This window comes from Polychytrium aggregatum, assembly GCF_025602895.1.
Source record: "Polychytrium aggregatum strain JEL109 chromosome Unknown BJ171scaffold_47, whole genome shotgun sequence".
NCBI lineage: Eukaryota > Fungi > Chytridiomycota > Chytridiomycetes > Polychytriales > Polychytrium > Polychytrium aggregatum.
In genome coordinates this window covers 257,050-272,452 of record NW_026516249.1, presented here as the reverse complement: position 1 = coordinate 272,452, position 15,403 = coordinate 257,050, and the positions used below count along the sequence as shown (strand labels likewise).

Genomic DNA, 15,403 nt, shown 5'->3' with positions numbered 1-15,403 from the left:
GACGATGGAGAGTGGCATGTGAGTCGCTCTCGCGGCTGGAAACGGTGGCAGCAGCACGGACAGATGAGCCAGGTCTATTTGTCCCATCCTGACGACGGTATCACTCTGAGAGGGTATCACCGGCAAGCCCCGGACGGCGGCATCGCACAAGATGCCGATCAGCCGTGGCTACTGGACAACACAGCTGATCTCTGCCGTGCACCCAAGTGCTGTCACATAGCAGAGGCTGTGAAATGAAGCCGAATCGACCTTCCACTCAGCAGAATCAGATCGGCCCGGGTCTTACGCCGTCCTGGTTGTCTCATGGGCAGCAAGAGTCATGGACTGGACATGTGTATATTGGCATGCGAGACAGCCGCACCATCGTGGAGTGTCCAGGTGTGCATGCAGAGAGCAGGTCGATGAGATGATACAGAGTGGGTATTAATGGGATGGGATGGATGCACATGAGGCGGGTGCAAAGTCGGTGGTGCTTGGCCGCTATTGACAGTATATCAGCCAGTTTACGAGTCGCCGTCGCTTGGCTTGGATCCAGAAGTGTCCTTCTCGGCCGAAGCGTCCTTGCCGTCCTTGCCGTCCGAGTCGCCGTTCTCGGCCTTCTCTTTCTCATTCTGCTTCTGCTCTTCCTCGCGCTTCTGCTCTTCCTCGCGCTCCTGCTGTGCCCGATACGCTTCCTTGATCGCCTGCTCAATCTCCCACTCGGACTTTGCGCCAGCCTGGATCTCCGAGGCCCGCTTCAGGAGCTCCGGGACCACGCTGTCGGGAGCAGCCCGGTTCAGGATCATGATCCGCATGGCGTCGGCAGGGGAGATGACGTGCTCGGGGAGGGTCTCGACGCCCTCGAGCACAGCAGCAGGATCGTCCATGACGGCGCGGTACATGTGCGCGAACTGGTACTGGGTGCAGTAGCCCAGGTCCATGTGCAGGTCGATGCGGCCGGGCCGGATCAGGGCCGGGTCCAGGACTTCGGGGTGGTTGCTCGTCATGATGACAATCATGCCCTCCTCGGTGACATAGCCGTCGAGGCAGTTGAGCAGCGCCGAGAGGGTGAAGCCGGTCGAAAACAGCCTGGCCTTCTGGTCCAGCGAAGGACCCATGATGCTAATGTCCTCAAAGGCAGGCATCTCGGCATGCAGCAGGGCACGGCTGGTCCGCGAGTGCACCGTCTTGGACTGGGCATCAATGTCCTCAAAGACAATCACCGAGTTCTTGGGGATGCTGGAGAAGGCCGACTGCAGCGCGCTGTCGTCCTTGATCTCCCGGAGGTTGATGTAGTAGAGGTCGCGGTTGAGCGACGAGGACAGGGCGTTGACCAGGCTGGACTTGCCGGTGCCCGGTCGGCCTGAGAACAGATAGCCGCGGCGGTAGGGAATGCCCATGCGGGCGTAGAACTCGCGATCGGCCGTGAAGGTGGCAATGTCCTTGCGCAACTGCTTCTCCTGGGCCATGTCGAGCGAAACGGCGTCGATGCCGCGGCTGGATAGATGCACAGGCAGCGTGGGTCAGCGACGAAGCAGATGGCCAGGGCGAAGATGGGTGCTGTGTCGGTGCGATGGACCAAGGCATGTGCTGGCACCAACAGAAGCGACCCGATCCCGGCTGCCCGATTCACGGTGCATGGCTCACCTCGAGTGCAGAGTGCAGGTCATGTTCCAGTAGTATGAGCCGGCGTCCCAGGAGGCAGCGACTCGCTCGTAGCGGCCTCGGGTCTTGTTGCGCTTCCGATGGCGCTCGAACTGGCGGGCGACCTTGATGACCCAGTTGCGGATCCACTCGACGTTGTGCTTTTTGCCGGGGGTCTCGGGGCAGATGACGATCGTGGGCTCGGCTCCGGCGCGCATCGAGCGAGACGACTCCGAGTTGTTGTTTTCCTGGCCATTGTCGGCCTTTTCGAACCAGACGCGGAAGGTGTCGCCGTCGTCCTGGAGCATCATGCTCTTGCTGTTGTCGACGGGGAGGATGTTGAAGTCCGAGATGTCCTCGTCATCGACATCGTCTGAGTCGTTCGAGATGGCGCCGTCTGCACCGAGCTCGCTCTTGCCCGGCTTGGCGTCGCCCTCAGGCTCCTTGGTCGGGTCCGACTCTGAGGCTGCGGGCTTGCTCATTGCTGCCGAGCCGGCAGCGAGAGTGCCAGAGACGCCGGCCGAGGACTCGAAGGGGACGAGCCGGAACTCGCCGACCTCCTGGCCCTTGGCCAGCTTGGAGATCAGCCAGGCGAGCGACAGATAGTGCTCGTTGACACAGCGCTCGCCGTACGAGTCGATGCGGAAGTATTCGACGCGGAGACTGATGTCTTCGGAAGCGAGCATCCAGCTGCCGATGTTGTCCCAGATGTACTTGGCAAGGGCGAGGCCGATGGTGACGATGGCGGAGGTTGCTGTGGGGCGAGTCGAGAGTCAGCACTGCGGGAACGGACAGTCACCCGAGAGACAGAGCCACCCCGAGGACATGCTGCTGTGCGGAACGAGAGCAGCACCGGGGACAGGCTCGTCTCGGCTCGTCTCTACTCGGCTGCACAACACTCACTGAACATGTCGACGACGTAGATGCCGGTGTTGATGTAGTTGCCAAAGTGGACCGGGACCCAGGCCAGCAGCAGCATCTGCAGCTGGGACTGGCTGAAGAGATCGTAGATGGGCTTGAGGCTGCCACCGGTCAGCTGCTGCTGCAGATGGGTCCAACCGCTGTTGGCGGCATGGCCGAGCGAGACGACGTGGCTGACGAGCAGCGACGCCTGTTCGTGGGCGAGGAAGGGCAGGAGCCAGAGCAGCCACGACTCGGCGGCGGATGCAGGCACGGGCGTCATGGATTGGATGAGGATGAGATGAGATGGAGATGGGTGGTTGGCAGAAGTCGAAGCGAGTGAGGGGGTATTTATATCGACAAACGGAGCCAGAGGCGTGGGAAGGCGAAGCACCATGGGAATGGCAAAGTCGCTGGGACCCATGTGTGGCTGAGCTGTGGCTGTGTTGTGTGACAGCGCAATCCGAATCGAGCCAAGTGCACTGGATCCGGAGCGATCCGCAAGCACGTGGACTGGTGGTTGCACGTGTGTGGTGTGGTTCGCACATCAAGGCAATGATGTCCATCGACAACCACTCACCACTCGCTCACTACTCACCGCTCGCTCACTACTCACCACGTCCAGACCAGCTGAGTCCAGTTGGGCACATCGGACGATCTGTGTATCTCCTCTGTGTCGCTGTCTCGATTGCCAATCCCATCTCTGTCTCGGCATTGGATCTGTGGGCCCTGATGGTGATCATCATGACAGTTGTCGATGGAGGACGGCGTTGCAGGTCTGGGTGAGTGAGCTGCTGCCAACCAATCGATATCCAACGCCGGTGGTAATGACAGGTGCTGGATGTGTGGGAATGCGGGTGACACGTACTGATTGACTGGCACTCGATCCATGGATCCAATGCGATCCTGGTTTGGTGACTGTGCCACTCTCATTCCATTTCACCCATCTCGCCTCATCGCCTGGACATCATCATCGCCTGGATATCATCATTACACTCTCCTCACATTACAGTCCTCCACATCCTCAACCGACATGGCTCGATTGGCCATAGACAACCACAACCCTGACATCTTCACCATCATATGCTGCAACGACGGTTTCCAGCTTGCCCTCGACCACAACACCATCAAGATCCTGCTCAGAGTATGCAAACGAGCCCGACCCCTCCTGAGCTCCAAGATGCCTCGCTTCCACCGTTGGTATCAGAGCATGGAGCTACTCAATCTGGAAGGACAGTTGCGGATCGGCCTCACACCGAGCGACCAGATCGCCCTCTCGCTACACTGCGAGGATCAGGCTGCAGCCGACCGATCCTGACTCATCGAACTAGCTGACCAGGGAAACGCATCGGCTTCATATCTCCTGGCAAGGATCCTGCAAGCTGAACTTTTCTCCCAGCCCTCGCCTTACAAGTCTCGGCGGCGAGCCAAGCGATATCAAAGTGTCCAATATCTGAAGAAGGCCGCTGGCGCTGAACACTTGGTGGCCCAGTTCCATCTGGCTGAGCTTCACCGCAGCGGCAACATGGTTCGTCAGAATCACTCCAAGGCATTCGATTTATATCGTAACCTTGCAGAAAATGGACTTGCCCGTGCCCAAGTTGTCCTCGGTCGATGCTACGAGAGCGGCGAGGGCATCGATCAAGACTACGACACAGCCATCCTGTGGTATTCCAAGGCTGCCGACCAAGCCAACGAAGACGGTCGACTTCATAGCGCATTCCTCCGTGGATGGTTCTCGCTCATTGGCCATGATGTCGAGCAGAGCGATGTCAATGCGCTCAACCACTGGCAGGAAGTCAGCACCCTGTCCACTGACCCAGTCCTCAAACCCATCGCCACACACATGGTCGGATGGATGCACTATCTCGGCCGGGGCACCGTGCGAGACGAACAGAAGGGGATCAAAACGATCCGAGACAGCAAGTCTCCTGAGTTCCCACTTGGAGAAGACGAGTGTCTAGCTGTACCACGCTCCCACTGCTCCGACTCACCCGTTGCCCGCAAGCTCTTCAATCTGTGTCAGCTGGGATCGGAGCGAGACTGGCTATGCAGGCATCTTATGGCCGTGTGTCTATTCCAAGGGTTCGGAGTCGCAGTGGAGGAACAAGCAGCGGCGGATATATTTGAACAACTTGCCAACGACGGCCACAGCGACAGCCAGTTGTGGTTCAGTGAATGTTTTCGGTATCAGGGAAACGTGTTGCAAAACGCAAGAAAGGCATTCAAGTGGTTTGGGAAGTCGGCCGAGCAAGGCAATTCGTACGGACAGTGGATGCTTGGATATTGCCATCGCTGGGGAGATGGAGTCCCTGAAGATCACCCCAAAGCTGCTGAGTGGTATCGCAAGTCAGCCGAACAGGGCAATCGGAACGGACAGTTCGAGCTTGGTGATTGTTATCAGTTTGGCCGTGGTGTTGCCAACAACATCGACATTGCTGTCTTTTGGTACCGCAAGTCGGCGGAGCAAGGCCACGATAGAGCCATCTACATCCTCCAGGGGCTCAGCAAGTGGCCTTGATCCCGAGTTTGACTGACTCCTGTCTCGGATCCTTGATTGACACTGTGTACTATCGAATGACTCGGCTATGACAACTCGTCATAGTTAGCAGTGCATTGGAGAGTCAGCCTGCTGGACCTGCTCTTTCGATCGCACTCCCCCTCGCACTCGCACCCCTCTCGCACTTGGATCGCTTGCTGCTCATGTACCCGCTCCCCGCACTGCCTTCCGAGCATTTGCACTTGGAGCGCACCCCGCTCCAGCACCCGTTCCCACACTCAGTGTAGTCCCACCCTTGCAGTCTCCCCCTGCACCCTCATCACAGCGTAGTATAGTGCCAGCACTTGTCACTCCACCACCCCGACCTCCCCTCGATCCTGCTGTTCCCTTGTGGGAACTGCTTGAAAATGTGTTCACCCGCTTGGTCTCAGATCTTGTGGGCAGCTGAGGCAGCACTAGGCTGCAACAGGAGTAAATAGGCTTGCCTGTGTACTCAACGTGCCGGGGTACCAACCTGATGGACCTGATGGCTTGTCTTCTTGAATGAAGTTGGCTATGGATATAATGAAGCAAGAAGGATGAACAAGAGTCACGCTCCTGGGATGGGTCAGCGCGTGAGATTATATATTCATCAGGTTTTCGTTGTCCACGAGAACAGGAACAAACGATAGGGCTTGAAAATGCGCTGGTACTGCCCACGAATCGTCCTAGATTATGGATAGTGTCGATAGGCACCAATGTTGGTGTCAACAATTACCCATTGAGACAACATTTGAATAACCCCCGCCTCGTCCTTAAGTTGAACCATGGCTGAAAAATCCCCTTGCTTCTCCGCAACCTGCGCCATGTCTCTGAGCGTGGAGGCAGCGTCAGTATTTAGTCGAGTGCCATGAATTTTCTTATAGATGTCGATCGCTTCCTGGTAGTGTGTGAGGGCAACCTCGTAGTTGCCTTGAGATGAGGCGACATGACCCATGTGGCGGATCGTGTCGGCGACTTCGGGATGCTCTCGCTTGCCGTAGATCTTGGCTTTGATGTCGTGCGACTCTTGGTAATAATTTAGAGCGGCCTCGAGGTCACCTTGGGTGTAGGCGACATTGCCCATATTGAAGAGGGTGGCAGCAATCGAATGGTGCTCCCGTGTGTTATAGACCTTGATCTTGATATCAACCGACTCCTGGTAGTACTTGAGGGCGGTCTCGTAGTTGCGTTGGGAGTAGGCTATACAGCCTAGTTGGTTGAGTGCAGTGCCAATCCATGGATGTTCCCGGGAACAATAAACTTTGACCATAATATCGAGGGACTCTTGGTAGCATTCGAATGCGGCCTCGGTGTTGCCCAGTCTGTTGACGGCATTTCCTATGCTATTGATCGTGGCTGCGACCTTGGGATGCTCACGAGTGCCATGGATCGTGATGTTGATGTCGCGCGATTCCTTGTAGTATTCGAGAGCAACCTCGTAATTGCCTTGGGTGTAGGCGATGTTGCCCATGTTATGAATCGTGGCGGCAATCTCTAGGTGCTCTCGTGTGCCATAAACCTTGGTATAGATGTCGAGTGCCTCCTGGTAGTGCTTGAGGGCAGCCTCGTTGTCGCCCAGCGACATGGCCACATCACCGAAACTGTGGATCGTGGAGGCGATTGTTCGGTGTTCTCGGGTGCCATATATTTTGGTCTCCATCTCCAATTCTTCCTGGTAGTACTTGAGGGCGGTCATATACTGCCCCTGCGCGAAGAAAACATTTCCCAGATGATGAATGGCCTCAACCACTTGTGGATTCTCCCGTGTGCCGTAATACTGGATGCATTTGGAGAGATGCCGTTCGTACAAGTCCTTGGCTTGACTGTAAAATCCGCGATCGGATGCAATCCGAGCGGCGTGGTAGTCAATTTGTTGGTGAAGGTCCTTGGTATAACCGTTGATTGTCACCACCTTAGCGAACCCTTCGAGATGATTCACGTAGGGATAGGTGTCCGTGAGAAGCGATCCGGTCAGCTCGAGCAGCACTTCACCCATAGTATCTTCGATTCCTTCGGCATTCAGTTCACTGTGTGCTTGGACATACTCTCGAGCCACTTGCTGAGTGAGCGAGTGGGTCGAGTAATGTCCCTCGGCTCCACTTCGGAGGAGACCACTCTGGACCATCATCTTGATCAGATCGGTCACTGTGGACAGGAAACTGATCAATTCCATGCATCCATGCACTGGCACCATTGATTGCACTTCGATTCAATCCCAACTCACCTTCGGTCTTGAGCTCCATCTTCTGTGCAATCACCTTGATCAACTCGAACTGGATGTTGGTCGGCGCCACCAGACTGAGGGCACCGAACAGCCTGGCTGCCTCGATGCCTTCATCCCCTCGCTTCATCAGCGAGTCCAGCGACAGATCCACAATCACCTTGAGCGACGACCGCGTGTCGTCCTCGCCATCCTGCAGCTCCAATGCTCCTGCAAACGTGGCCTCGAGCTCCGACAGGGGAGTGTCGTAGTTCTCGGCAAATGTCATGAATGTCTGGATGACGAGTGGATATCCGCTGATCTTGGCCACGATGCTGTCCAGTGACTTCTTGGCCTCGTCCGACACAAGTCGCTGGACAATCATCGGCGATGACGACAGGATATAGTCGAGTGTGGTTGTGTCGTCCCAGTTGCCGAGACGGAGCAGATCGTGCTGGAAGCTCGGTGCCTTGGTCTCAAGAGCACTGGCGAATGCACCAGGAGGCAGCGAGGCCAGCCGGGTCGTCACCACCACATCGCCGCTGAATCCGACCGACTTGGAGTGCTCAAACACAGAGTCGACCACGCTGATGTCGTCAACATTGTCGAGCACCAGGAGATAGCCGTGGGTGTTGGCGAGGAACTTGGCGGCATGTTCCTTGATCACATCGGGCTTGATGCCAGGGAACATGTCGATGAGTCCATCGATGGCAGTCGACTCGGTCGAGCAGTTGATCCAGAAGACCTGGCGGTACTGCGGCTTGATGCCGATGGTCTCGGACTTGATGGCGAGGAGGTCTTCCTTGTTGCTCGCATTCAGAATGCCCATCATGAAGAACAGGATCTGGAGGGCGAGGACAGACTTACCCATACCACCCATGCCAGAGATGACGGCACGACCAGTCAGGGTAAGCTGCTTGAGCAGGGTGTCGAGGTGGGCGGGATCGAATCGGAACTTGGAATCGCAAAAGTATTTGCGATGGATGGCCGTAATGAGATCCATGTTGGGTGGGATGGGATGGACGAGATTGAGGAGGCGGTAGACTCGCTTGTGCATCTGGTCGGGGCGGAAGCCAAAGGACTGGATGTCTCTCAGTCTGCCGAGGGTCTGGTTGAGGGGGGCAAAGGCAGGGTCGTCGGGGAGGGACACCATGAACGGCAGGAAGGGAGTGAAGTCATCGACGTCATCCTTGGTTTCCTTGGTGGCGATTCCGAGGGGAAGGACAGGGAGGGAGCGATTGGCATCCTTGAGATCGAGGGCGGTCTTGATCTCAAGCAGAACGCTGTCCTCCTGGCCGGCGAGAGTGTTCTCAATTATGGGTGTAAACGATTCCAGACTGAGGAGCAGGAAGACGACTTTGCTGGTGGGGAGAGCATTGATAGAACTGGCTTGAGGGTCGCTGGGATTGTTGAGGCAGTCGACATCGTGGAAGACGGAAAGGGTTTTGCCATATCGACGGAGGGCGACCGAGGTGAGCACCTCCTTCAGAGCCTGGACAGTGTCGGCATCAGTCTGGGCTTGGTAGGAGAGGAACAAATCGTGGTCGGTGCCGTGGGCAGGACAGGAATAGAGTTGGTTGCTGGTGGCGGTGAGCATAGCCGGGGGTATCGTCGGATCGATGGTGCGGAAGGTGAGGAAGACTGAGGGCTGGGCAAAGGGACGAAGCGGCCTGCTTTTAAGGCGGATGGGGATTGCAGTGTCCATACATCTGGAGGGTATCAAAGTGCGCTACCGAAACAAAAAAAAAAAAAAACATCATCTGGAGGGTATCCAGCTGTCATGATGACAAATGGACTGTCTCGATTGGGACAAGGATGCGATATCGAGCCTGGCGCGATGTTTGACCTGACAATCGTGTCGCTGCTTGAGGCGGTTGGGCAGGGTGATGAGTCCGCATCCGAGATGCATCGCTCCGTCGGATGTGTTCCGCACCACTCTGAAGAGTCGGGTCAGACAATGCATCTGTGCCCGTCTGAGTATCACAGCTTGCTGCTTCGTGAGCACTTCGAGGGTCAGTCCATACTCGAGCATGGACCGAACGAAGGTCTTGAACACCCTCGTCACCGTCTTGGCCGAGTATCGGCCCAGGCTCATTCCGTGCTTTACCAGCTTGTCGGCGGCACCTCTAGCCTTGTGGGTGAGGTTCTGGATCTGGCGGTCCATCCTGAAGCCGTTGATGTCGACGATGGGCGGCAGATGAGCACCCCATCGTCGGCGAACCACAGCGAGTTGACCTGGACGGCTCGCCCTCGGGTGGTGGTTAGGGTCGTTCCACCGTCTGCCCGGAGTTTCCCAGGGAGGTCGTTGATGAACACGCTGAACATCAGCGGGCTCAGCACCGATCCTTGGATCAGTCCCTTCTGCAGCCAGACCGGATCGGATCGACGGCTGTGGTGTGGTTCGCACATCACGGCAATGGTATCGTCTATCGACAACCACTCACTCGCCACCACTCACTTATCACCACTATCCAGACCAGTTCAATACATCAGATGATCTGCGTATCTCGTCCATGCCGATCATCCAATTCCCAATCCCATCTCTGATCCCACATCGGATCCACGGCTCCCGGCCACCCGAGTCCTGTTCCTCATCATGCTTGATCCCTCACCAGTGATCGGATTGACACATCCATATGCTCATCACAATTCATCTGGGATTCTTGCTCAGGTTCACCCACTACATACTGATCAGATGGCCGTAAACTCCGATGGCCAGCAAGAATGTCTGCCGTGTTGTCTGCCAGTCACTTGCCGAGACTAATTGATGCACAGCCAGAGTCATTGATTCTCCATCAGCAGAATGGAAATGCCCCGGCCTCTTCCACAGGGCTTGGCTCTATGCTGCTCTGGGCTTGTCGGCCGTCACTTCTTGACACTGCATGCTCATTCCAACAGACACGAGACTCAAGCCCGTGTGTTCATCCCATGGGTCGAATGTCGGTTCACGACCACGCAAGCCTGGTCATGTCTTGGTTTTCCAGACGCTGCGGTCCATCGGGCAGTGATCTCGAGTGACGAGCCACTGGGTAATGCAGTGCAGGTGGAACACATGCGAGCATTCGCCCCACACTGAGACGCCGATGTAGAGGACGGGAGGTCGGAGAAACTCGGTCAGCAGCCAGCTCGCAGCGATATCTGTTGAGCAGGTAGTGAAGCAACTCTGTCCCATCGACAAGCCGCCCTCACCAGTGCCCATTCGGTCCCCGTCGGTTCACGAGTGAACTTTGGCTCAGGAGGCCGACCGGCCACACCAAGTTCAATCCACACAGTCAGATAGACTTACGCAACGAGCAGTCGTCGCCGGGGTTCTTGCAGTTCGGGCAGCAGGCATCGTATGGAAACCGACAAATGCCGCAAATATCCTCATCGTCGTCTTCGCCTTCATCATCAGCGTTGCCGATCACCCATTTCCAATATGCGTGGGCGTTCCAGCTTCAAAGACCGAGTCAGATCCGTCATTGGCCCGAGGGCACGGAGAGGTGCGATCGCAGTGTCCCATGCAACCGGCATGAAGTCAGACATGAAGTCGCAGAGGAATCACGGTATCGCGGAAGTGGGCAAGAGAAGGGAGAGATCAGTGGGACGCAGCCAACAAGGTGCCTTTCGTGCAAAGAGATGCTGTGTGATGAGAGGGTATCGCGAAGTGAAGTTGACGTCGGCTGCGATCCGAGCGGAATCGATTGTGATGGAATGATGGGCCACGAAGCCGGCATATACCCTTGATGAATCCGTACAAGATTGTGTCAGAACAGCCGGGTCTGGCTCATGAATGGGCTGCGAATGGAGCTGGGAGGATCAATGTGCAGAACGGGTGCCTACTGTTGATGGTGATCTTCATGGCGGCAGCGGTTGGATGGAGGACTGCGTTTGCAGGGCTGAGCGAGCAGGTTGCTGTCGTTGAAACCGACTGATCTCTGGTGCAGGAGGAAGCGACAAGGTCCTGAAGAGGCAAACGAGACATTCAGTGATTGGCCGGCACTCGATCCATGGATCCAATGTGGTTTGGGTTGGTGGCTGTGCCTCTCTCGATCCATACAACCCATCTCGTTCCATTCATCTCATTCCACCGATCTCATTCACCACATTGCCTGGATATCATCGTTGCACTCTCGTCACATCACAGTCCGCCGCATCACATCATGGCTGCCAGTGTCCATCCCACAACCAACATGGCTCAACTGGCCATCGACGAACACAGCCCGGACATCTTCGCGATCGTCTGCTTCAACGACAGCTTCCAGCTCGCCCTCAGTTTCGACGACATCAAGACTCTCCTCCTCGTGTGCAAACGAGCCCGGCCCCTCCTCAGCTCCAAGGTGCCTCGCTTCCACCGCTGGTGCCAGAAGGCGGGACTGTGTCGCCCAGACGGAGGGCTGCGTATTGGACTCACACACAGTCACGAGATTGCCATATCGCTCCACTGCGATGAACAAGTCACAATCGACCGATCCTGGCTTGTCGCCCAAGCCGACAAGGGTAATGCTGCCGCATCGTATTTCTTGGCAATTATCCTTCAAATCGGGGTTGGTGGACGACCCTACAGGAATCGGTCCAAGCAGCAAGCTATCCACCAGCAAATCTTCCGCCATCTGAAGAATGCAACCAACGCAAACGACACGATGGCGCAATTCCACTTGGCTGGCTGCTATCACGATGGCACTGGTGTCGACCAAGACCACACCAAAGCCGTCGAGTTGTATCGCAATCTTGCCGAACGAGGTCTTTCTCAGGCTCAAATCGCTCTTGGCTGTTGCTTCGAGGGAGGCGAAGGTGTCGATCAAGACTTTGACACAGCCATCAAGTGGTACTCCAAGGCCTCCGACCAAAGTAGCGAAGATGGTCGACTCTACATCGTGTTCCTCCGAGCCTGGTTCTCGTTCATTGGCCATGGTGTCGAGCAGAGCGACGAAAATGCCTTGAACCACTGGCAGGAGGTCAGCACCCAATCCACCGATCCAGTCATCAAACCCATTGCCACACACATGGTCGGATGGATGCACTACCTCGGCCGAGGCAGCCAGCGTGACCAGCTGAAGGGAATCACGATCATCCGCAAGAACGAATCGGATGAGTTCAACCTTGGAGAGAACGAGTGTCTGACATCGATTTGGAAAGACATCAAGTCCGACTCACCTGTCGCCTGCAAGTTCTTTCAGTTGTGCCAGCTGGGATCGGATCGAGACTGGATTTGCAGACATCTCGTGGCTGTGTGTCTGTTCTATGGATTCGGAACCACCGAGGACCGGGTGAAGGCAGCGGGTATGTTTGAGCAACTCGCCAACGAGGGCCACAGCGACAGCCAGTTGTGGATCGGAGAGTGCTACCACTGGAGCGTGGGAGTATCGGAGGACAACGACAATGCCTTCGAGTGGTTCAGCAAGTCGGCTGACCAAGGCAACTCGTACGGGCAGTGGATGGTTGGTGAATGTTACTACAATGGACACGGAGTCGCCGAGGACCTCGCCAAGGCCGCCGAGTGGTATCGCAAGTCGGCCGAGCAGGGAAATCGATACGGGCAGCATGATCTCGGCAATTGCTACCGATATGGTGATGGTGTCCCCAAGGACATCGACACTGCAGTATTTTGGTACCACAAATCCGCAGACCAGGGTTTTGAATATGCCATCAACGGACTCAAGAGGCTCGGCAAGTGGCCCTGATCCTCAAGTCTCTCGAATGCCACATCCAAACTGACATGCCACAGCACCAAGCATGTACGCTGCCGGAGCAGCCAAGCAACCCGCCGTCAACGCCCATCATGAGAATGGTGAAACTGAATCGGCAACGACAAACTCCACACGATGCAGCACGTCTGGATCAGCATCGATGGACCAGCGAAAGGACGGCAGAGACGACAAACAGGTGGATGTGTTGGGGCCCGTTGTGTCAAGTCAAAAGTCTGAAAGCGGACCCGCTACTGACCAAACTGCTGACCAAACTGCTTAACCGTCAAGACTAGGGGAGGAAGAGGAGCAGGAGGAGGAGCAGGAAGACCAAATGAGAGCTATGAGGACATTTAGGCGTATCGCGTATTGGTGCTCTTGGTCGACTTGATGGAGGATTTTTGTTTCAGACTGAGGGATTCGGTGAGGCTCTTGGCCAAGCTCTTCTCGGTGCCATAGCGATAGACTGGAAATAGAATTGAAGTGCTTTCCTCGCCGGCCAACTTTTGGTCGAGCACGGTTGGGCTGTCGACGATATCAAGCAGCCCTGGAATGCCATAGAGCTCAATTGGATCGATCGACCGATCGGCAGCGGTGGCAGTGGCAAGAGCAGCCTTTTCATCGCCATAGGGCTGCTCCGGGCCTGCGCGGATCGGCAGCTTGATGTCGCTATCGGCAGCCGCTGACACAGATGACGCAGATGTCACCTGAATCGCTTCGACCGGAGTGGCATCGTACTCGGCATGAACGACGGCAGAGTCTGGAGCCATTTCCGAGACGGCAACTTGCACCGAAACGGGCGATATGTCAGTGGCAGGAACCTCATGATGGGCTGCAGCAGAGGATTCGGGTTGCTGCGAATACAGTTCGTTGTAGCTTGGGAGCTCCGAGGTGGTCGTCGCCGAGGCGTAGGAGCGACGCAGGGCCACTTTGACATTGTCCGCAAAGGAGGCCAGCGAATTGCGCTGGGTTGATGGGAGAGCACGAGGCACCTCGGTCGTGGAGTATCGTGGTGGGAACGCCAGTCGAGGCTGCGATGCCTGTTCCAGCGCCATGCCAGGGACATACGAGCCCCGTGGCGACGACGATGAGGGACTCTCCGGCTGGGGCGATGAGGTATCGGAGACGACCAGGGTGCCAGAGGATCGGTCTCGGCCTTGACCAGGGTCCAAAAGATCATGGTGTGTTGGTCTGTGGGTGGGTGGCTGTGCTGAGCCTGCCTCCAAAGCAGGCGTCTTCTTGCCCTGTTTGTACCGAAGCCAGAAGAATGCCGCCGCGACACCGGTGATGGCTAGCGAGACAAGGACAGGGTCATTAGAATCGGAGCAAGTGCCTCCCAGGGCCGGCAGGACACTGCAGCGCGACGGGGTCCTACCTCCGATGATGCTGCAAACAACAGCAACGATGATACTGTTTGAATTTGTGTCTACCGTCGGGACGGGTGTGGTCTGTGCCGTTGCACTGGGCGAGGCCACCGGCCCGGAGCTCGACGGTGCGGTCTGGTTGGGAAAGGCAGTCGGAATCGTGATGCTGGAGTCGCTCAGCACCGGGCCGTTCGTGCTCGTGGTTATGTTCCAGGGCGGGCCGGAAGGGGACGGGGTGCAGCTTTGATCGAGTGTCAGTCCGTATCCAGGAACACAGGTGTTGCAGCCCGGATCAGAGCAGGCATAAGTCGAAACGGTCGAATTAGGTGTGGGTCTCTGAGATATAACGTAGAGGCCGTTACCGATGCTGGTGCACTTGAGATAGACGGGCACCCAGACGACGGAAACGATGTTGTCGCAGGAACCGCCGAGGCTCTGGGCGCTGTAGGCGAACGACGACGTAATGAAGCTGCGATCAAGCACGCTGTTGAACAGCGCAAATGCAGGAGATGACAATCAGGTCAGGATGAATAGAGAGCGTTGATGCCGATAGGGGCGGGTGCTGGTGCATCTCCCACCTCGGATCCAGTGGGTTCGTTGTGTTCAGGAGCCGATAGCCTTGGATGTTGCAGGGATTGTTATTATCGAGGATGTAGGTGGCGCTCATGATGCATGAATTGCGACAGCTCGTGTCGTTTAAGCAAGTGTACTGATGGAGCGTATTGTCCGAAGGTGATCGAGCTGAGTACAAGCATGTCACGCCCGAGTTATCGATGTTGGAGCACTTGCATCGGTTTGTCACATCGACTTTCTGCCTCAGCTTCGAGACGGGATTATTGTTCAAATCAGAGGGGCCGATGCAGGCTGGCACATTGTATTGGCTGGTTACGATGATGTAGTACTCGGGGGCATTCGGGTTGATTGGGATGACTGTGGTCATGATGGCAACCGGGGGGGGGCGACAGGAGGGAGCGACAGATGAGGAACGAACGAAGCGAGCGTCGCTCCTGGCCAGGCAAGAGCAGCAAGAGCGGCGCCCCTCTTGCCCTCCTGCTCTCCTGCCCTCGCTGTCGACTGGGGGGTGCTGGTCGCTGGTATCCCGGCGGTGGCTGATTTCGCGGCTGGCCTC

General features: G+C 56.6%; 6 protein-coding genes across 6 annotated transcripts; 2 read left to right on the top strand and 4 right to left on the bottom strand.

Moving 5' to 3' along the window:
- Nucleotides 1–320: 320 nt before the first annotated feature.
- BJ171DRAFT_521617 (P-loop containing nucleoside triphosphate hydrolase protein) lies at nucleotides 321–2,021 on the bottom strand. Its single transcript, XM_053112498.1, has 2 exons — nucleotides 1,627–2,021; nucleotides 321–1,476 (listed from the first exon to the last, which is right to left on the bottom strand). The coding sequence occupies exons 1-2, from the start codon at nucleotides 1,932–1,934 to the stop codon at nucleotides 504–506; spliced, it is 1,281 nt and encodes a 426-aa protein (XP_052962885.1). The 5' UTR covers nucleotides 1,935–2,021; the 3' UTR covers nucleotides 321–503.
- A 1,798-nt stretch (nucleotides 2,022–3,819) lies between these two features.
- On the top strand, nucleotides 3,820–5,134 carry BJ171DRAFT_229782 (uncharacterized protein). Its single transcript, XM_053106548.1, has one exon. It carries the CDS (start codon nucleotides 4,049–4,051, stop codon nucleotides 5,042–5,044), a length of 996 nt encoding a protein of 331 aa, XP_052962884.1. The 5' UTR covers nucleotides 3,820–4,048; the 3' UTR covers nucleotides 5,045–5,134.
- Nucleotides 5,135–5,460: 326 nt separating this feature from the next.
- Nucleotides 5,461–6,764, bottom strand: BJ171DRAFT_521611 (uncharacterized protein). Its single transcript, XM_053112497.1, has one exon. The coding sequence runs from the start codon at nucleotides 6,738–6,740 to the stop codon at nucleotides 5,736–5,738; it is 1,005 nt and encodes a 334-aa protein (XP_052962883.1). The 5' UTR covers nucleotides 6,741–6,764; the 3' UTR covers nucleotides 5,461–5,735.
- A 3,091-nt stretch (nucleotides 6,765–9,855) lies between these two features.
- On the bottom strand, nucleotides 9,856–11,187 carry BJ171DRAFT_521588 (RING/U-box). The gene is made up of 3 exons (XM_053112496.1): nucleotides 11,068–11,187; nucleotides 10,531–10,681; nucleotides 9,856–10,316 (listed from the first exon to the last, which is right to left on the bottom strand). The coding sequence occupies exons 1-3, from the start codon at nucleotides 11,083–11,085 to the stop codon at nucleotides 10,210–10,212; spliced, it is 276 nt and encodes a 91-aa protein (XP_052962882.1). The 5' UTR covers nucleotides 11,086–11,187; the 3' UTR covers nucleotides 9,856–10,209.
- Nucleotides 11,188–11,416: 229 nt separating this feature from the next.
- BJ171DRAFT_571005 (uncharacterized protein) lies at nucleotides 11,417–12,907 on the top strand (the record flags this gene model as incomplete). The annotated part of the gene is made up of 1 exon (XM_053113667.1): nucleotides 11,417–12,907. One exon carries the CDS (start codon nucleotides 11,417–11,419, stop codon nucleotides 12,905–12,907), a length of 1,491 nt encoding a protein of 496 aa, XP_052962881.1.
- Nucleotides 12,908–13,263: 356 nt separating this feature from the next.
- On the bottom strand, nucleotides 13,264–15,214 carry BJ171DRAFT_586010 (uncharacterized protein; the record flags this gene model as incomplete). Its single annotated transcript, XM_053114395.1, has 3 exons — nucleotides 13,264–14,201; nucleotides 14,286–14,758; nucleotides 14,853–15,214. 3 exons carry the CDS (start codon nucleotides 15,212–15,214, stop codon nucleotides 13,264–13,266), a joined length of 1,773 nt encoding a protein of 590 aa, XP_052962880.1.
- Between the last annotated feature and the right edge of the window lie 189 nt (nucleotides 15,215–15,403).